The sequence below is a fragment of the Pyricularia oryzae genome, chromosome 1 (assembly GCF_000002495.2).
Source record: "Pyricularia oryzae 70-15 chromosome 1, whole genome shotgun sequence".
Taxonomy (NCBI): Eukaryota; Fungi; Ascomycota; class Sordariomycetes; order Magnaporthales; family Pyriculariaceae; genus Pyricularia; species Pyricularia oryzae.
Genome location: NC_017844.1, coordinates 5,624,128 through 5,645,609, shown reverse-complemented (window position 1 = coordinate 5,645,609; position 21,482 = coordinate 5,624,128). Strand labels below are relative to the sequence as shown.

The window sequence follows — 21,482 nt, the reverse complement described above, 5'->3', positions numbered from 1 at the left end:
TTTTTCGGCGTTACTGTTTTTTTTATATGGTAAAAAATAAACGTATTTGGTAAATTTATCCATTGTAACTAATATATTATTATATTTGGTTTTAATAAATAATTTTTCCGAAAAAGGTAATTTAACAATAAAATCCATTATAATGGTTTATTATATTTTATTAGGGGTTGGTAAAGGTTATAAAAACCCGTAAAATTTATATTTTGCGGATTTGTTTTTGGTACAAAATTCGCAATTTTTAATGGTTTTTCGTATTTTTTATCGCGTTTTTTTGAAATTATGGTATTATTTTAGCCGTTTTTATATTTTGGAAATTTCTTAGTATCCGTAAATTTTGTTTTCGTAGATATTCCGTATTTTCTTTGGTATAATTACCGTATTTATTATTATAAAATTCCGGTATATTAGTAAAAAGTTTCCGTTTCCGTTTATAATAAAAATAACCCGTGTTTTTTTTGGTATTATATTTTCGTAATTTAATTTTCGGTTAAAGGCGTCGACCCTGCCGTTTTCCGTTTTTTTCGGTAAATAATTCTAAAATGGAATTTTAATAGGAATTTTAACCATTTAATTTGCCGTTTATTTAATATTTTATTAATGGTAAAATGGGTTAGGTTTTTGTGGTCCGTATAAATTAATATTTCGTATTTAATTCCGGATAATTATAGTTTCCATTTTTCAAATATTCGAATAATGGCCATAAATTTTTTATCGTAAATTTGGTAATTGAATTTTGGTTTATATAATTTTTATGAAAAAAAAACGCAAAAATGTAACCGTTTTTTTTCGTTTCGTTAATGAAATTGTCCTCCGATCGTATAATCCGATACGTCGGTTTCGATTTCGAAAGGTTTCGTTTAATTTGGTATTTTAAAAATTGGTTTTTTGGTTATTACGTTTCGTAATTGTTTAAAAACCTGTTATATTTATTCCGTTTATTGGAATTTTAGGTTTTTTTTAATTATATTAATTAATAGGGTGGTAATTGCGCCGTATTTTTTAATAAATCTTTTGTAAAAATTTACAAATTAGAAAAATGCCCGAACGTTTTTTACGTTTTATAATTAAAACCATCTTTTTATTATTTGGATCTTCGATTCCTCCATTCTAATTTTTCCAGGAACAATAATATATTTCAAAAAATTAATTTATTTGCTGTAAAAAAACATTTTTCGGATTTAATTAAAAATTTAACGTTTTGCAATTTTTGTAAAATTATATAAACGTATTATTTGTATTTTTCCAACGTTTTGGAAAAAATAAGGATATTATCCAGGTAAATAACGACGAAAATATTTAAGCATTTCCGGAAAACGTAATTAATTATGGTTTGGAAAATTGCTGGGGCGTTAATAAAACCAAAAAACATTATTAAATATTTATAATATTTTCGTCGAATGCGAAACGTTATTTTCCATTTTTCGCTTTCTTTTATACGGATTAAATTATATATTCCTTTAAAATTTAATATTATAAACCATTATATTTAATAAAATATATTTTGGAATTTTTTTATTAGTGGGAATGGATAGTAATTTTTTATAATAATATCGTTTAACTGTTTGTAATTTACGCATAATTGTAATTTTCTGTTTTTTCTGGTACGAAAAGGATTGGGTATCCTGCTAATAATATTAATAGTTTAATATAACCTTTTTAAAACTTTTTTGCAAAATATTCGTTTAATATTTCCATTTATATTGGGTTTAAACCGTATATTTTGTGGAATTTGGGCTATATTTTTTTTTAATAGTATTTCGTGGTCGAACGGATTATATTCGGGTAATTTTGTTTCGAATTCGGGGTTAAATAATCGTCCATATATCCGGTATTCGGCCGGGATATTATCGATTAATATAATAAGGTTCGATTGTTTTTCGTTTATAAATAATCGCGATTTTTTTAATATTAGTTCCAGGCGTGGCTCGTTTTTCCTCAATAACGCCATAATTTTTTATTAATTTCGCTCCTGTACCTTACGTTTGTTGCGTAAAATCCGTTTTTCGAATTTTCCTTTAAAAACTAACGGCTTTTCCCATTAGATTTGGCCGATTATCCAATTTATCCGGGGATTATTTTTTCTAAACCAGGGGATTTTGTCACGGGCAGGCAGGGCGGACAGGTAGGTGCGGGCGATCAGGTAACAGGACAGAGTATATTGGCTTTCTAGTCTTCCAGGTACAGGGTAGCAGGTGGTTGTTGACGAAGACGTAGCTCGAGGAGCTACATATCGGAGACTGCAGAGATTTCGCGTAAATATACGCGCGCGAGGCGCTCGGCCCTCGCGCCTTCACGTGACAGGGGTCATGACTAAGCGACAGCCCAGTGGCTGTCCTTCAGGTCTGTGACAGTATACCTTTGGATGGAAAATTATAAACGAAAAAAACAAATTATTTTAAATATTACGGAAATAGGGGATAAAAACGTAATATTAGGAATTCCCTGGTTTAAAAAAAGCAACCCCCGGATAAATTAAATAACCGGCCAAATTTAATGGGAAAAGCCGTTAATTTTTAAAAAAAAATCCGAAAAACGGATTTTACGCAACAAACGTAAGGCACAAAAGCGAAATTAACAAAAAGTTATAGCGTTATTAAAGAAAAACGAACCACGTTTGGAACCAATATTGGAAAAATCGCGATTATTTATAAACGAAAAACAATCGAATTTTATTATATTAATCGACAATATTCCGGCTAAATACCGGATATATGGACGATTATTTAGCCCCGAATTCGAAATAAAATTACCCGAATATAATCCGTTCGATTACGAAATATTATTAAAAAAAGGAATACAGCCCAAATTTTACACAATATACGGCTTAAATCCAATATAAATGAAGGTATTGAATAAATATCTCGCAAAAAACCTCAAAAAAGGTTATATTAAATTATTAATATTACCAGCAGAATACCCAATCCTTTTCGTACCAAAAAAGAACGGAAAATTACAATTATGCGTGGATTACAAACAATTAAACAACATTACCATAAAAAATTGCTACCCATTCCTATTAATAGGAAAATTCCGAAACATATTTTATTAAATATAATAGTTGACAATATTAAATTTCAAAGGAATATATAATTTAATCCGCATAAAGGAAGGCGAAAAGTGGAAAACAATGTTTCGCACCCGACGAGGATATTATAAATACCTAATAATGCCCTTCGGTTTTATTAACGCCCTAATAACTTTCCAAATTATAATTAACCACGTTTTTGAAAAATGTTTAAATATTTTCGTCGTTATTTACCTGGACGATATTTTTGTTTTTTCCAAAACGTTGGAAAAATATAAACAATATGTTTACATAATCTTATAAAAGCTGCAAAACGTTAAATTTTTAATTAAACCCGAAAAATATCTTTTTTACAGCAAATAAATTAATTTCCTAGAATATATTATCGTTCCTGGAAAAATTAGGATGGAAAAATCGAAAATCCAAGCGGTAAAGAAATGGCCTTAACCACAGAATGTAAAAAACGTTCGGGTATTCCTCGGATTCGTAAATTTTTACAAAAGGTTTATTAAAAAATACGGCGCGATTACCACCCTATTAATTAATATAACCAAAAAAAATTTAAAATTCCAGTGGACGGAATAAATATAACAGGTCTTTAAACAATTACGAAACGCAATAACCAGAAAACCAATTTTTAAAATACCAGATCCAACGAAATTTTTCGAAGTCGAAACCGACGCATCGGATTATGCGATCGGAAGATAATTTAATTAGCGAGACGAAAAAAACGGTTATATTCTTGCGCCTTCTTTTTACAAAAATTATATAAACCAAAACTTAATTACTAGATTTACGACAAAAAATTTATAGCTATTATTCGAATATTTGAAAAATGGAAACTATAATTATCCGGAATTAAATACGAGGTATTAATTTATATAAATTACAAAAACCTAATCCATTTTACCATTAGCAAAATATTAAACAAACGACAAATTAAATGGTTAAAATTTCTGTTAAAATTCCATTTTAGAATTATTTACCGAAAAAAAATAGAAAACGGCAGGGCCGACGCCCTTAACCGAAAACCAGATTACGAAAATATAATACCAAAAAAAAACACGGGTTATTTTTACTATAGACGGAAACGGAAACCTTTTACCAGCATACCGAAATTTAATAATAACAAATACGATAATTACTCCAGAAAAAATACGGAAGATCCACGGAAATAAAACCCACGGACACCAAAGAATTTCCAAAATATGGAAACGGCTAAAATAATATTACAATTCTAAAAAAATACGATAAAAAGTACGAAAAATTATTAAAGATTGCGAATTTTGTACCAAAAATAAGTCCGCAAAACACAAACTTTACGGACTTTTATAACCTTTACCAGCCCCCAGCAAAATATAGTAGATTATTACAATAAATTTTATCGTTAAATTACCATTTTTAGAAGAATTATTTACGAGAACCAAATACGACAATATATTGGTTATAGTGGATAAATTTACCAAATACGCCTATTTCCTATTATATAAAAAAATAATAACGTCGAAAAAATCGCCTATATATTCCTACAAATAATTACTAACAATTACGGATTTCCAAAAAATATTATTATAAATAAAAATAAATTTTTTATATTAAGATTTTGGAAATTTTTAATGGAATAATTAGAAATAGACTACAAATTATCCATAGCATTCCACCCACAAACGGACGGATAAATAAAACAAACCAACCAAATATTGGAACAATATTTAAAATATTATATAAATTATAAATAAGATAATTGGGTACGGTTATTACCCACAATATAATTCGCTTATAACAATTTAAAAAACGAAAATACCAAAACAACCCCGTTTTACGCCAATTATAAATTTAACCTTATAACGTACGGAGAATTAAAAACTACGATTACGGTACCGCGAACCGATAAATAAACGAGCGAATTACGAAAATTATACCAAAAACTCCAGCAGAAATTAAAATTCGTACGAAAAAAAAATAATAAAATACGCCAATTAATATCGGATAAAGGGACCATTTTTTAAAAAAGGAAATAACGTTTACCTTATTCGACGCAATATTAAAATATAACGACTTAATAACAAATTCGATTTTAAAAAATTTGGACCTTTTAAAATTAGCAAAAAAATCAGCGATACCAATTACAAATTATTATTACCAAATATTATAAAAATTCACCCCATATTTTACATATTATTACTGGAACCAGCACTATACGGTACCAATATATAAAAAACGATCGAAATCGACGCAAAACAAATTTACGACGTTAAACAAATATTTAATTACAGACGAAACCACGGCAAAACAAAATACTTTATTAAATGGGAAAATTATAGGTATGAAAAAAAACATTTGGGAACCGCTTAACTACCTCCAGGATTACCAGGAACCGCTCCGCCAATATTATTAAAAATTGGATTTGCGAGCAAATTAACCAAAAAAAACGACCTAAAAAAATACCATTTATTATTTTCAAAAATTAAGGGCCGACCAGGATTCGAAATTATACCATTAAACAAATTTATAAAAAAACGATTAATATGTAATATAAAATAAAAATACCAGAAAAACGACGTATTAACGGAATATTGCGTAAAAATATTTATTTTATCCAATAACGAAAAATTTAAAAGATTTATCGGGAAAATCGAATCCCAGATAAAATTGGAATCCGGAAAAAGCAATTCCAAGGATATTTTAGGTAAAATTTTGGTTAATCGTCGACGTTCCTCCTATTTTGTTTTTTTACGTTTTACCCGATCCAATTCCTCCAAATTATTAATTCCGCGAAATACAATTCGCATTATTTTTTTAAACCACAATTCTTTTTATTTCCGCAAACGAAATAATTTCAATTGTTTTTCCTAAATCCTTTGCTGCTCCGCCAAAATATTTTTTTCCAAAATCTCGATTTCCGCATCCAGTTTCGAATATTACCGACCAATATTGCGCAATTGGGCGTTAAATACCCCCAATACGTCGCAATTAGACCGATTAACACAAAAATATTTAATATAACAAAAAAAGTTTTGCGGCGAAATAACGCAACGCGCCATACCGCGCGATTTATAATAAAAATAAAAAAATATGTTTACGGAATAAGGAAGGAAAAACGCAAAAAAAGCGTGGCGACGTTCCGTCGACGAGCGACCAGATTTTGATTTAGCGACGCGATTAAATATGGCGCAAAAAAATTAACCCGGAAGGAAGGAAAACCAAAATAGGGATTAAAAAAATACGGATTATTTAAAGGCCAAAGGGATTTGGCCAAAGGAAAGGAAACCTAATATTACGACCAAATAATTGGGCCGGTACCAGAGAGGCCAGGTGGGGTTATACCCCTTGTTAATAACAATGGTGCTAACAGGGGATATAGGGGTAAACCCTAGGTGCGGCGTGGTAAATAACCAGTGCTAAAAGCGCTGAATAATAGGTAGAAATGCACTATAATTTTGGTACTGATAAATAATTGGTTGGGGGAGATTTTGCTTTATTTCCCTTACATACTCTCCGACATCGAAGTGGGGGTCCGCACGCCAGAAAAGGTTCCGGTGCCGCGAATGAATTTCCGAAAAACTAATTTGTATGGGTTTTTGAAAAAACACCCTCATTTGCATACAAACCATCTCTGGGTTTGCATTTAAACGTTGACTTGGTGAAATTTTCAACCCGGTACAGGGTAGCTGACTCGCAGGTGCAGGGTGGGTATTAAACCCGGTACAGGGTAGCTAACCCCACTCGCTGACCTTTAAATTGCATTCCTGCATTAACAAAGTAACGGAATTCCACCATTCCCCACTCCACTTCGGCACTAAATAAAATTGGCTATATACAAATAAAAGTGGGCTTATTACATGCAAAATAATGCATATAATTAACACCCCTTTTAACAATATTTGCCCAAAAAAAATACCGACCGGCAAAATAATAATTATTTAAAAACAAAGCCACGAAATTTTACGTAATTTTACGTAACGGTCAAATAAATGGATTTTTATAATTTGTAAAATTTCAATTGAAAATTACAAATTAAACAAATTAAAAGGGATTATATTTGGAATATAATTTATATAAAATACGTTTATTACCATATAAATAGATTTAATTTTAGGATTGTTTAGCAGCAATTAAATTTTAATTAACTTTAAGATTTATTTGAGAATAATTATAATTTTACCCCCAATTATTAAAAACCCCAATTACCCAATTAGACGTTCAATTGTTTTAACCCACTGTATTTTACCCTAAAAATAGGTTACCCCGATACCTTAATCGTAATATATTTCTCGTTTCGATTAGGTTAAATGGGTATTTTATTGGCACGGGTATTTTGCGTGCGTTTGTAATTTCTTCGTTATTTTATACGTTGGGGTTCCATATAATTTTAATTATTGGTGCAAGTCCTGGTTGCCGTAATTTTTATTCGTACCAGGCCTGGGCTTTGGCTAACATATTGTCACGGGCAGGCAGGGCGGACAGGTAGGTGCGGGCGATCAGGTAACAGGACAGAGTATATTGGCTTTCTAGTCTTCCAGGTACAGGGTAGCAGGTGGTTGTTGACGAAGACGTAGCTCGAGGAGCTACATATCGGAGACTGCAGAGATTTCGCGTAAATATACGCGCGCGAGGCGCTCGGCCCTCGCGCCTTCACGTGACAGGGGTCATGACTAAACGACAGCCCAGTGGCTGTCCTTCAGGTCTGTGACACATATATATTTTATATATATTTCGGATGTATTTGTATTATGGGAATTATTTTTAATTGCAATACGCTATAAGGTAATTGTCGTTAGGCGTAAAAATTGCGGCTGGTTTAATATTAAATTTTATTTTAATTTTCCAATTTGGTAAATCGGTTATGGTATATATTTCGTAAATATCTACTATTTTGCGTCGTCGTGGGAAAAAATTGTGGATTATTTTCCTATTTAAATGGAATCCACAGTTGTTTTGGAAATATTTTGCCCAAAAGATTTCTGCGTATTAAAAGTATTTGGTATCCAAAATCGGATAATTTCCAAAAATTGCATTAACTGGTCCCGTAAAATGTCGGATTTGCGTTTGCAATAATAACCCGGGAAATTGTATTAATTGGTCGTTTCGGTATAAATCGATATATTTTTTTTTGTATATATAGGGGTTATTTTCCCTTATTGCGTTATATTAGTTCGAGGATATGGTTTTTTTTTTCGCTGGATTCTTTTTTTAAATCCTCGTTTAATTTTTATATTAAAAATTAATTGGTTATCCTAATATAATGGGTTTGTTCCAAAAAATTTTTATTTAATTTTCCTAAGGCGTCCGAATCCGTAAATTCGGGTAATTGGGTTTCCCGTCGGTGTAAATTTACTGGTTATTTTATCCCCATAAATATTCGGTTCTCTACTGCTAAGGTTCGAATATTTCGGGGTTTTTGTAAATACCGGCTTACGTCGATTTTGGAACTATTGTAAATTATATAATTATTATTATAACAGGTGGTCTAATTTATTATATTGTATTGGTTAGGCTGTAATTGCCGGTAATTGGTAATATTAAATCCTCGTGGTTTTTCGGTTTTGCCCCTAAAATTAGAAATATTTTCCTGGTTTTTCGGGCAATTTTTGGCGATATGCCCTATTTTGTCGCATTTGAAACATTTGCCGCTTTTGGGATTTTTACGGGGCTTTTTCTATTGTATAATATTAAGGTCCATAAGTTTATTATGGGTATTATAAATTGTATTATAAATCTGGGGCGCTATATAACGGGGCTGCTGCCATCCACTATTATTTTTATGATATATAGGTTAAAGGTATTGGTATTTGCGTCCCGTATTAATTTATCGAATCGAGGTAATAAATATTCGCTGTCCGCCTTATTTTTCCTATCGGCGTTTGTAAATCCAATTATTAAATTTAATGGTAAATTCGACGTATTCGAGGAAATTTTCGGGTCGGTCGAATTTGGATATTTCGTTTTTTATTTTTATTTTTAATTTTTGGTAAAATTGGAAAATTTTGGTTTTTTCGATTATATCCAATTTTATTATTAATTTTTTAAATTCGGTTATATAAACGGAAATTAATTTGGTTTATCGTAAATTGGCCAAATTTCGTTCGGTTTATTATTTTTTATCGGGTTTTTGGAATAAAAAACGGAAAATGCGTTTATATCCTGCGAAAATTAAAAAAATGTCGGTAATTTTTGGGCCGAACAGGGGTTTTTTGGGCCGTTTTGCTATTTATAACCGGGATATTAGGAATATTATTTTTAAAAAATTGGGAAAATATATTATCGGTAATATTACTCGGTATATTTTAAAACAAAATATTAAATAGGAGCAATTAAAATATTATAATTAAAATATCGGGTAACCTGTTTTTAAAATAAAATATAATGGGTTAAAACAATTAAACGTTTAATTAGGTAATTGGGGTTTTTAATAATTGGGAATAAAACTATAATTGTTTTCAAATAAATATTAAAATTAATTAAAATTTAATTGCTGCTAAATAATTTTAAAATCGAATTTATTTATATGGTAATAAACGTGCCTTATATAAATTATATTCCAAATGTGATTTTTTTAATTTTATTGGATTAGTGAGATTATTTTCCTTAATCTGTTATAATCCCAAAAAATCACTAAAATCACTTTTTTGGCAATTACGTAAAGTTACGTAATTCCTTTTTATATAATCCTTATTTTGCCGGTCGGTGATTTTTCTGGGCGGGTGTCGTTAGGAGGGGTGTAACCCCACCTGGCCTCCCTGGTACTGGCCCAACTGTCTGGTCGTAATAGCATCGTTGAGAAAATTTCGAGGATCTATCATTATGTGCTGCTTTTATCCGGCTATAACGTTGCGTACCCCCTGTTCGGCACCCCCCCTGTTCGGCACCCAAAAATAACAACACTTTTATTTTTATCCTCCAACTTCTATTATAAATATCTCGATGAATCTGTCACTTTTGGATTTACTTTTTTCTGATTTTAATTCTCCATTTTCCAATGAAGCAATATACTGAAAAACAGCTTATATCTGCAATTAACGACGTCAATAATGGCAATCCAATTGCAAAAACCTCCCGAAAATGGGGAATACCTAGGTCTACACTTCAAAGTCGACTTAAAGGTTCTCAACCTTATAAAAAAGCACAAAGCCCTTTTCAAAGGCTTTCCACGGAACAGGAAAAGCATTTGGCTGATTGGGTACTTACCCAAACAGCTTTAGGGCTTCCGCCAACGCATCAAGAATTACGCTTTTTTGCCGAACGAATTCTTCAAGCCGCCGGAGAGACAAAAGGCCTTGGAAAACGTTGGATAACTCGTTTTTTGGCTCGTTATCCAATCCTTAAAACCCAAAGGCCCCGTCGAATAGATAACGCCCGGGTTAATGGCGCTACTACGGAGGTAATTAAATCTTGGTGGCTTTATATTACGAACCCGGTTATTAACGCTATTAAACCGGAAAACCGTTGGAATATGGACGAAACCGGTATAATGGAAGGCAAAGGATCTAATGGCCTAGTATTAGGGCTTAACGGGATCCGGCCGTTGCAACGAAAAGAGCCCGGAACGCGTGGTTGGACGACTATAATCGAATGTATATCGGCTACGGGCGTTGCCCTCCCTCCCCTCGTTATATTTAAGGGAAAAAACGTACAACAACAATGGCTTCCCACGGATTTAAGCCCTTTCGATAATTGGCAATTTCATGCAACCGAAAACGGGTGGACAAATAACCAAACGGCTATCGAATGGTTAAAAAAGGTGTTTATTCCGTATACCCAACCTTTAACCCCTGAAAAGCGGTTATTAGTTTTGGATGGCCATGGATCACATATAATGGACGAATTTATGCTTCTTTGCTTGCAAAATAATATTCAACTCCTATATTTACCCCCTCATTCGTCACACGTTCTTCAACCATTGGATCTATCGGTTTTTGGGCCGTTAAAAGAAGCTTATCGACGTCAACTTGGATTTGTTAGCCAATTTTGCTGTTCAACAGTTATTGGAAAACGAAATTTCCTACTTTGTTATCGAAAAGCCAGATTAAAAGCATTTATAGCAAAAACCATTCAATCTGGTTGGCGTACAACGGGGTTATGGCCGGTAAACTTGGTTAAACCACTTTTAAGCCCTTTTTTGTTAGAAAATAGCAACGCCAACGTTATAAAAGATAAAAACAACGGTTTGCAAAGGGATAAAACACCGGAAAGCCCAGCCCAAAAAATTAACGACCCGTCTTTACTTATTTGGAAAACCCCTAAAACGACCCGAGATATCCGACTTCAACTGCAAAAACTTTCCCAATCCAACAAAACCAACGCTACTTCACGTCTTTTATTTGCAAAAGTCCAAAAAAGCTTCGAAGCCAAAGATACCCTTTTGGCTAGCGCCCAGCAAAAAATCAGCTTATTGGAAGCACAACTGGAGGCAATACGGCCGGTTAAAAGGAGGAGGGTGGTTCCGGATCCAAACGAGCTTTTGGTTAACAAACAGAACATTATTGGATTGCAGGAAAAGGATATAGAAAATTTGGAACCTTTAGCTGATGAAGAAGAGGTTAATGAACCGGAGAAGCGTGAAAACGATTGTATTTTTGTCCGTTGATAATTTTATATTTAAATCAGTTTATAAAAGTAGGCATTTCGTTGTTAGATTTTCAGGGTGCCGAACAGGGGGGGTGCCGAACAGGGGGTACGCAACGTTAAAATGAAACTGCCAATCATACAAGCTGATAAAATTATCCCCCTGGTGCCAGGTGGAGCTCTTTGAAAGGAAATCTTACATTGTCTAATACCGCTGTTATGAGACAGTAGGAAATTTGATTTATTTCTTCGTCATTATTTATATTGGCCCTTGAAGCCAGGTGTTCTAGACGTTTCTCGAGCCCCTCTTCTCATTAGCCCCCTTTGACATTTTTCAGCAACAGTTCTTGACGAACTCTTATTATTTTTTTTTCACCTCCCTGTCAGAAGCCGCCACTGTCTTTAACATTTATAAAATCTGCTTGGTCAAATTTCAAATAAGAACAGAAACACAACAAAAATGCATGCCACCTTCATCACCTTTCTCATAGCCCCTCTCGTCGTTTTGGGTGCTTCATCCGTCACGGTTGGTTTTGGTTCGACTGGTGGGCGATGCTGCCGTGATGGTGTTGCGGACCCCTCCAATACCTGCAAAAACCTAGGTTTGAATTCTTATGCAGTAAGTGCTTTTGATCCTTCCAACAGGAAACAGGAGGCTTACCGGTTCCTCTTTTCGTCTTTTCTTTTTCTCCTCCTGCAGTGCAGCGACCACAGTAGCTCTGCTCCTAATGAGCCTGGACCCAAGTTTAGCGACAAGCCCAAAGGTGGCTGCGATCAGCCAGAGATTCATAACTTCCCGACAGGACGCGATGTGAAAACTTTCGTTGTCGGGTCCACTGTAAATGTCAGACGCAGCAACGGGCAACATCGAGGTTGGATTCATCGGATGCGCGGCATGATAAACTGTAACAAGGCCCAAAGCAGAGCCGGGGACTCTGGAGAGGGGGCATTGAACGGTGTCATTAATTAGAATTTTTTGCGGAGATACATAGGTACCTAATCAGCAAGAAGGATCCCACTGCTGCCGTCAGAGATCAACCTCTGTTTAATAGTCAGTGTTTCCGGGTCCAATCCTTAGGGATCTCGGCAACTGTAAACTTGCCTGCCACTATACTTGACCCAGAAACGCAAGATAAGTATACATTAAGTCATATTTGATCCCCCACATCTGGGGAGACATCAACAAAAGACGTCTACCTGCGCCAAAAAGCCATGCCACATAAAGGCCAGATGAACCACAAATCCATGAGCCAACTACCAAGCGTCCACACGTTCCACTCCAGCCAGCCTATAAAAGGAAATGCAGGGTTGGCTATAGCTGTGCGAGAATCGAAAAAGTCATGTCACCTCTTGGGATGTTAGCACCCTTTGATAACTCCTTACCCGAGAGGTCAGTGACGCCTACAGTGAGAGGCTCATGAAGGAGATTCTAAAAAAAAACAAAGATGCTCGCATCTGGAACGCTCTTGAAAACTTGGGCGTTGAGGACGGGGAAGATGACGGAGAGCCATGGGAAGACACCAGGGGTCTGGAAAGGTACGCGGCGTACGCGACAGAGAAAGGGACGTCAAATAACCGCTAACGTGGTAGTTTAACTTTAGGACACCTATCTGCATGACCTAGGTAACAATGAATGTGAATTCCCCGCCAATTCGGTCATATCTGCGTAAAGTCGTGTGAGGTCGGCTGTGTTGAAAGGAAAAGTAGTGTTGAACACCTTTCCTCCAATCTAGCCCCTCTAAGAAGAAAAAAAGGTACCATTTTTTTCGTCTTTGATTCTTTTTCCCTCTAAGGGGTCCTGTGGTCCTGTGGAGCGGCTCATTTGGGAGGGAGGACGGCCCAGAGGGCGTTGATGGAATTGACAATGGTGATCATGTTGTCGTGGCAAGAGTGGTCCTTTAGGATATCTTCGTCCTTGCACTTGATGTTGAAGGAGCGAGTGTGACCCTCAACCGTCTTGTCCTTCCTGGCCAGCCGGAGCTCGAAGCGCGGGTCGGCCTTGCGGAGGGCAGTCTGAATATCGACCGTGTTGTCGTGGCATGAGATGGGGTTTTCGTGAACGGGATTGCCTTCAAAGAAAAGCTGGCAAGTGTTGGTGTGACCCTCGACGGTCTTGGGCTTCTCGTTGAGCCAGACTTTGCTCATTTTGATGGTGATTTTGCTATGTTGAAAGTTAGCTTTTGGGGGCGACTTGTTGAAACCTAGGGACTCTTACATGTGAGGAGGGTAGTTGGGTGGTTTAAGTGAGTTGAAGAGGCTGAGAAGCTCAAAGCTAGTATGAGGATGTGAAGAAGGTGTTGATGCTGATTCTCCGTTTTCTTTCTGTTCAACGTGGGGACATGGACACCTTTATATATTCGATTCCCTCTTCCTTCAAGTAGCGTCCATGGAGCGTTCGCCCTCGTAATGATCGGGAGAAGCGACCTGACACCATCCCAAATTTCCAAGTACTTTTCCATCGAGTTACGAGTTGACGGCCTTGCCCTGGCTTTGGACTAGATCATTTTTGATTAGTTGAATCCATCTCGTAGTCAAGAAATACATACTCCGTACCCACATGAGGTATGCAAAATCAAGCTGCTATTGATTTGCTTTTTTTCAATAGCCTGACATTTGTCGCCACCGCTTCTTCACGACCGCATTCCGAAAAAAAGCACAATTCGTTGAACAAGAGTCTCGAGATAGTATGAAAGGATGTACGGCAAGATTGAGCAGCCCAGTTTAGTAAAGGGCCAAGCCACCAGCTGAAATCCACGAGCGATTATGTGAGCCAATCGTCTCGCAAAAGCAAACAAATACCACAAAAGTGGCCCGAAGCGTTGCATAATCCATATACTCACCGCTTCTTTTGAGGTGATCCGAAAAGCAAATCTCTGCCGATCGCAGCCCAAATCTGGAGTTTACACTTCCGAGCTCATTCTTCCCCAGTTTGAATTTGCCCCGTAACAAGCCAGTCGAGGCGAAAGGCGGGACGGACCGTAAATAGAGCTCTCCGTATGGCGAAGCTGTAAAGACGCTAACAACCGACAGTCATTTTCCCGATTTGAGGCGGATTCCGACTCAGGTGCAAGGTGACCCCGGGTTGCCCATTAGCATCTAATCGAAGAACAAATACAGATTATGTTGTCGCCTGGAGAAGAAAATTGTACCAACAGCGGAGCACCATATTATGCAATTGGGTCCAACGCGCAGTGTGGCCATGAATTTTGTCTAGACTGCTATGTGGATATGCGGCCAAAACATAGCCGCTTAACTAGGTATTCTTCGTAAACATCCGTAGATCTGTACACGGGTGAGTAGGTAGTTACTGGTAGTTACAACTTACGCCCCCAAACCCCACGTTCTACCCTTTTACTGATACGAACGACCGCAGTTCAAAATTGTTTCTCGTGATCTCATTGGCGGGGAGGGGGGACGATCGTTGACAAGATCAATATGCACTGTTGTGCGAAAACGCGACCATGCAGCCTTCGAGGATATGGCTAGCACGTACCGTTCTGGGCGGTATGTCCGGATAAGGGAATGCATTTTCAGTGCTCCTTAGCATTGCAAAACTACGTAATCCAAATCTTGGCAGACAGGTCCAACTGCAATGCACATGTGGGCGAGAAGGTCCAGATCGACCTGGCCGTCATCACTTTGGGCATTCTCATGGAAAATGACCCTTGGTCTTTTTTGCTTCTTTTGTCGGTTTGGATGCCACTTTGCATACTCCGTACACCACCAATCGAAGAATTGCCTATTCCTATTTTACCACGGCTACATCAAACGCTTGCAACCCTTTTCTCAACCGGTTTGCCACCATTCACAGCGCCGAGCGTATACGTCGCCAGGCCCAAGCGCTCCTATTCCTATTCCAAGCGAATACGTCCCCACCCAATCAAAGGGGATCTTACTTGAATGTGCGTATGCGAAGACGGTTTCGCTGTGCCACGAGGGTGCCAAAAACGACACAGTTGTGTGGTTTCCCCCTTTCCCCTCTCGCATCGATTTCTTCTGCTATCCCGCTTCCTCAGCTGACCATTGAAAGCTCGTCTGCGGGGGCGAAGAGCCAGGGCGAGTAGCCAGCAGAGTATGCACCTTGACCGGAAAGGAACGCGGAAATTGGAAATCACGAGAAAAAGGCTACCTAGTTCGGGAAAGCAGCCAAAGACAATGTCAGTCACAGGAGACAGACTGAGTTCAGACAGCAGTGATGCCAGTTGTACAGGATGGGGCCTCGGAACATTATTCTATGAATGAATCACTAAAGTCACGGCCACTAGAGCCAAGTCCTGCCTTACGGGTAGCTTGCGATGGCGCGCTGATGCGAGACATTGAACCCTGAGATTCTTTATTTGCGGCTACAAGCGAGTATTGACGGAGCTACCTCCGCTGCTCCCTGGGCGACAGAGCAATTATAGACTTTACCCAAAGCTTAGTAAAGCGTAATGTACTCTAGGACCAAGAAAACGCGCTAATGCAATGCACAGTGACCCAACTACGCCACTATGCACATGCCAAGATGCGTCTTGGCATCTCCGTTGCTCTATTTGCGATCGAGAAAGAAGCAACCTCGAGGTTTCTGGCCACTTTACTCCTCTTTTTCCAAAAAGAGATATCAAAGTTAGCTGTAGCCTCAGGCATCCCGTGTCTGAGATGCATCAACGAGCAGAGAGTGAGTGGTTCTAGCTCTTGCATGATGGAGTGTGATGACGAAGACATGAACGCCGTGCATTTTGATTCGCGGCTTCAAACTGGCCCTGGCCAGCCAACCAAGACAACAAATTTTACATTGCAGCAAAATCTGCAAGTCCGCGGTGATCGTACCGATAGTCACTGAAACGGCGAGCAGGGCCGCAGATGTGGACGTGAGGGGCAAATCACTGGTGATGCGTCACTGCAGCGTACGGTACAACGTGCGTCGACTCTGTCTGTTGCTGTAAACCCGACGGATAAAACAGTTCAACACAAATCACTGCGAGTACGGTGTCTGCCCTTTCAATGGCCCGTAATGGATACTGATGTGGTGTGGGAGCTTTTTGAGCAGCGTCCTGGCGGGTCAGAGGAGCTCAACACGTTCGCTAGTAGTTGCCGGACCTGTATTCGGAATTATTCCATCCATCGAGAATTGAGCACTGAATGGGACTGGACTCCCTTTTGTATGAGAAAAGCTGATACCCTAGTCGATGGGAGTGCTCACATGACCATAGTAATTGTGCGTCTTTTGCGAGTCGGTTTTATGCTGCGGTCACGTTGGGCAGTGATTTAGGGGTTTTTCTTCAATTCAGGCGAATTTCAACCCAGATGCGTGAGTGGGCTTCTGATTGGGAAGGGAATGCGCTTAGCAAAACTAACGACTGCGAGGCGAGTGGTTTTTTGTCTCACCTCACTCGCCAAATGTCAGGTGCAAACCACCAAAGCTGTCGTCGGTTTCCATCGAATGTTATTCCAAGACTTGACTTGCCTCTCTGCTTATACTGAGGATCCTCGCGATGAAACAATGCTCCACAACACAACCATCCGGCAAAATTTCCCGAGAACTGGGATTAAGCTGTTGAACTGATCATCCCGAATGGGCTGGTTTTGACGTCTCAATAAGGGTTCCCATGAACAAGACCCCTGTGCGAGTCCGTGCCGCCTGGGGTCGAGGCTTGTCATCGTATGTTCTTCAACGTCAATCGAATGTTGGGCGACCCTGAAACCGTCGGAACTTGCGATTTGCCCCACTTGGATTTTGTTTTCGCCCAAGATACCGCGGACTTGGTCCAACATTGCTCGAGAGAATTTTTTAGGAAAACAGTAGAGTGATGCCATTTTCCACCGCCACTTACGACCGGTTGGGGAGATTTAAGAGCCTGGAAAGTTGTCGGATACTCGTCTAGGATGTTGTACATGTGGATCGTGTCTAGGTAGACAGCTTCCAAGGAATGACAGGCGCATTTTGTTGCCTTTGAGATTTTATATATAGGACTCAAGTACTGCATTGCACCGCTCCTTCTACCTTAAAGTCCCATTCCCGCAACCAGTTTGATCCACCAGGACCCCGACATTGAGTGACACACCTTATCCCGGCAGCCTCCGATACATCCGCACCTGGACCACCCATATAAACTGATGCCTCCTCGACCCCAAACATGAACCGCGCCAGCAGTACCAACCCACGCTCCGGCAAAAGCGCCTTTCCACCTCCTCTGAACCTCAACAAACGCAGCCCGCCAGCGACGGCATCGAATGCAACCACTAGAGCAGGCGAGAAACCAACCAAGGACAACGCAAAACCGAAGAGCGATTCAAAAACAAAGGATCAAGACAAGATGGAAGACGACTACGTAGACGTTACCCCAGCCAGCCCCGCGAGCGCCAAGCCGGCCCCCAAGGCATCGACGCAGTACTCCAACAACTTCAGCAAGGCGGACGCGCGGTTCAGCACGACGGCGCAGTCCAGCTACGGCGCCTTTGACCCGCTCGACTACGCCGCGTCGGAGGCGGCGCCCCCTCTGCCGACGGGGGAGAACGGCGAGGCGAGCGAGGAGGTGCGGCGGCGGCGGCTGGAGGAAAAGCAGCGACGCGAGGAGGAGTGGGAGGAAGAACAGGCGCAGCGCAAGCGCGAGCGCGAGAGGCTGGCGCAGGAGCGGCGGCAGAGGGAGATTCAAGAAGAAGAGGAGAGGCGCAGGCGCGAGTGGGCCGAGGAGGAAGAGCGCAGGAGGAGGAGGGAGGAGGAGGAGGAGTTTGACGAGGAGATTCCGCGCCGGCAGAGCCCGCCTCGGCAGGAGCAGTACCAGCGACGGCCGTCCGGGGCGGACAGGAGGAACTCGTACGCCAGACACTCGTTCCACCGTCAGAACGACAGTCGGGACTACAGGAGGTACAACAGCAACAGCAACAGCAACAGCAACAACAACAGTGGCAACGAGGAGGAGAACGCAAGGGGTGACCCCCGACGAGAGAGGATCAACATCAACATGAACGACGCTTGGCAGTCGTGGACCTCGATGGGTGGCGGTAGAGACGACCGCGGAGGGTTTGGGATTGGAGGGACTCCGGGCTTTGGCTTGTTTGGTGGTCAGAGGGCAGGATTTGGCCCGGTGGGCAATCTGCCCGTCACCCAATTGCCCGGATTGGGAGGGTTTAGAATGTTTGGACTGTAATTCATACAGTGCGTGTGCTGGTGTTGCTTGTGATTTTCTTATTTTTCAATCGACGCATAGGTAGCGTAGAATTGTCAGTTGACCTGACAACGTTTGTAATAACACATGTGCCATTCAGGCCCTCACAAAAAGCTCGTGATGTCACCGATGTATACCCAGACCGTTGCAGTGACGAGGCCCGATTACCTGGGTGTCCGAAATTGGTGATTTTAGGAGCTGGATCCATTCACTCAGTACTGTACCTATTTCCCCTTTGGGTAGGTACCTACCTAGGTATTATGGATAACAAGGGCAAGACGCAAAACGTGCAAACAGAAAAAGTAAGAAATACATGCACAATCAAGGTTTTCTAGTTTCTACTCTTTATTGAATTTGAGGAATTTTCGAGGGGCTGGTATCTACCTTAGGTAGGTACGTGCCAAAGGCGATAAATTATGCATGGACAGCCCAAACCAACAAAATTGTCAGTTCTAGTATCATTTCTCAGGATACCCGAGTCCTGTAACATGATGAGTCTTCTTTTTTTTACTGTCTTACTTTCAAATCGTATGCAGAAGTGTGCATGCATTCCATCGCCTTCACGGCTTGTAGAACACGATGAATCGAGGACGTTGCAAACTGTGCGACTAGCTTCGTTATTCGCCCAGAAATAGTACCTAAACTTACTTTGAAAGACTTGCAGACCGGAACTGTAGGTAGGTAGCTATGCACATGTATGGACATGCATGTCCGATACCCAACGTTCCTTCTCCCTGGCAACCAAACTGATTCTTTTATATATAAATGATCCTTTGCCCTGGACTTTCTGGGGAGGAGTGATGGGTTGCATGGACTTTCTCCATTCTGCTTGTCAGCTCTGATCATCCCTATAAAAGAAGGCTTTCCCAGACGTATTCGACTTTGACTGTCAGCTCTTCATCTTGCCTGGACATCAATCATCATACATACCAATCATTATCAACCATTTACAACGAGCAAGTCGATCTAGACTTTACAATCACCGCACACTGCACTCCAACACCGTCGTCCATCCTCCAAAATGTCGTTCAACACTCAAAGCTCGACAACCACCAACAGCACTGGCCAGCAACCAGGCCTTCAAAGCTCATACTGGAGGGCAGAAAAGCCCTCGTATAGCCCATACCAAGCCGGGGACGCCTTTGTCAACCCTCTTATGCTGTCAAGCCCACAGCACAAGACCTCGGAGCCCTCTCCAGACTTTGCCTCTCTATTGGCCTCCGCCGCTGCCGCAGCCCAAACCCAGCTGGCCACGACGGACAACATCGATATTGACATCGATGGCCACATCTACAGCGATGGCCACACCAGCAGCGACGACAACATGAGCGACGTCGGCGGCGACGAGAGCACGGGCGCCACGGCCATGCCCGACACGATCGACGAGCTGGCCACGTATTCGGACGACGTGGTCGGGGCGCACGCGGGGCTGCTCCCCTACCTCGCCGGCCGGTACACCAACCCGGGTCTGTACCTGCAGCTGGCCCGGGTAGCGTTCCTGAGGCAGGGGAGGGAGCGACCGCAGGTGGAGTGGCCCAGGGTCGAGATAGAGGCGGAGACGCCGGTCGTGGTGGAGCGCAGGCGGGGGCAGTCGCTGGGGGCGATCCTGATGCGGCACAAGCTCTCGTTGCTGGAGGAGCAGCTGGCGCGGCTGGGGCAGCAGCAGCTACCTCAAGAACAAGAACAGGAGCTTGGTGGGGGGCAAGACACGGAGGCTGGTTTTTGGGATGGGCAAGAGTACCAAGAAGACCAAGTGTCTGGTTTTAGAGTGGACGAGGATGGCGACGTGGAAATGGAGGATGCTTGGCCGTAGAGACGTGTATTCCAGCGAGTGACAAAATTACCAGCAATATGTGTGATACAAAGACATGGGCGCTCTTGCCGATTTCTGTCCAGTGTCCCAAACAACCATCCAAGTAATGTCTTTTCCTTTCATCCTCCACCGCCTGCTCAAGCAGCGAGCCATTATAAGTTATGACAGGTTCCAAGACTTGGCTTTCTGCGAAAGCCGTATTCATTATCATCATCATTGTCATTGTTGTTAGTAGTAGGCGCAGGTGGAGGACCAGCGCAATCATCCCGCCAAATTTCGTCGGGAATGTCTCAGTCACCTCCACCAACAACGATTCCGCTTATGATATCGGGCTCCTTGCAGATATTTCTGGGTTTCCCGCACGAGCCACATTTGCCTTGATCTTGTGACCACTTTGTTTCTGCCCTATTGCTTTTCTTTTTGGCTAGAGAAACTTTACAACGCGCCTTTATTTCTCTTTCTTTTTCCCTAAAATGACCCGTGGTTCCGGCTCCTCGGGATTTGAATTGCCATGACACTTTCCGTGGTTGCGGCCCAAAGGTGCTTTGACTTGGTCACCACTGATGCGGAAATGCCGGGGCTTGGCGTGAACAGCGTTCGAACTGCCGCAATTCCAGATGCAATGCCGACATCGACAGGCACAGTCAGGCAGGGCCGATCTCGTTATGCCATGGCCAGGAAGTGGGTGACATCAAAAACCTTAAACAATTGCGTTTTTGCTGAGAAGAGCAAAACAGTGAGAGACGAACTAATTGCAACCAAAGAAAAAACAATGAAAAAAGGAACAAATGCATCAAGGAATGCTGAATAGTTGATCAATGATGAGAGGGAATGTTGTCTATCTGTGAGTAGAGACGATAAATCTGGTATGGGATTGATGGACTCCCACTGAAAGTGCTGACTCACAGCCGTCATACTCGGCTCCAACCGA

General features: G+C 40.5%; 6 protein-coding genes across 6 annotated transcripts; 3 read left to right on the top strand and 3 right to left on the bottom strand.

Moving 5' to 3' along the window:
• Window positions 1-5,376: 5,376 nt before the first annotated feature.
• On the bottom strand, window positions 5,377-5,700 carry MGG_16406 (uncharacterized protein; the record flags this gene model as incomplete). The annotated part of the gene is made up of 1 exon (XM_003710386.1): window positions 5,377-5,700. A coding segment is annotated over one exon (324 nt), but the record flags the coding sequence as incomplete, so codon positions are not given.
• A 698-nt stretch (window positions 5,701-6,398) lies between these two features.
• On the bottom strand, window positions 6,399-6,861 carry MGG_16405 (uncharacterized protein; the record flags this gene model as incomplete). The annotated part of the gene is made up of 3 exons (XM_003710385.1): window positions 6,399-6,457; window positions 6,521-6,589; window positions 6,747-6,861. Coding segments are annotated over 3 exons (243 nt in total), but the record flags the coding sequence as incomplete, so codon positions are not given.
• A 5,189-nt stretch (window positions 6,862-12,050) lies between these two features.
• Window positions 12,051-12,656, top strand: MGG_16404 (uncharacterized protein; the record flags this gene model as incomplete). Its single annotated transcript, XM_003710384.1, has 2 exons — window positions 12,051-12,209; window positions 12,291-12,656. 2 exons carry the CDS (start codon window positions 12,051-12,053, stop codon window positions 12,558-12,560), a joined length of 429 nt encoding a protein of 142 aa, XP_003710432.1. The 3' UTR covers window positions 12,561-12,656.
• A 752-nt stretch (window positions 12,657-13,408) lies between these two features.
• On the bottom strand, window positions 13,409-13,735 carry MGG_15150 (uncharacterized protein; the record flags this gene model as incomplete). The annotated part of the gene is made up of 1 exon (XM_003710383.1): window positions 13,409-13,735. The coding sequence occupies one exon, from the start codon at window positions 13,733-13,735 to the stop codon at window positions 13,409-13,411; it is 327 nt and encodes a 108-aa protein (XP_003710431.1).
• A 3,647-nt stretch (window positions 13,736-17,382) lies between these two features.
• Window positions 17,383-18,942, top strand: MGG_16403 (uncharacterized protein). The gene has a single exon (XM_003710382.1). The coding sequence runs from the start codon at window positions 17,707-17,709 to the stop codon at window positions 18,718-18,720; it is 1,014 nt and encodes a 337-aa protein (XP_003710430.1). The 5' UTR covers window positions 17,383-17,706; the 3' UTR covers window positions 18,721-18,942.
• Window positions 18,943-19,759: 817 nt separating this feature from the next.
• MGG_15152 (uncharacterized protein) lies at window positions 19,760-20,551 on the top strand (the record flags this gene model as incomplete). Its single annotated transcript, XM_003710381.1, has 1 exon — window positions 19,760-20,551. The coding sequence occupies one exon, from the start codon at window positions 19,760-19,762 to the stop codon at window positions 20,549-20,551; it is 792 nt and encodes a 263-aa protein (XP_003710429.1).
• Window positions 20,552-21,482: the final 931 nt, after the last annotated feature.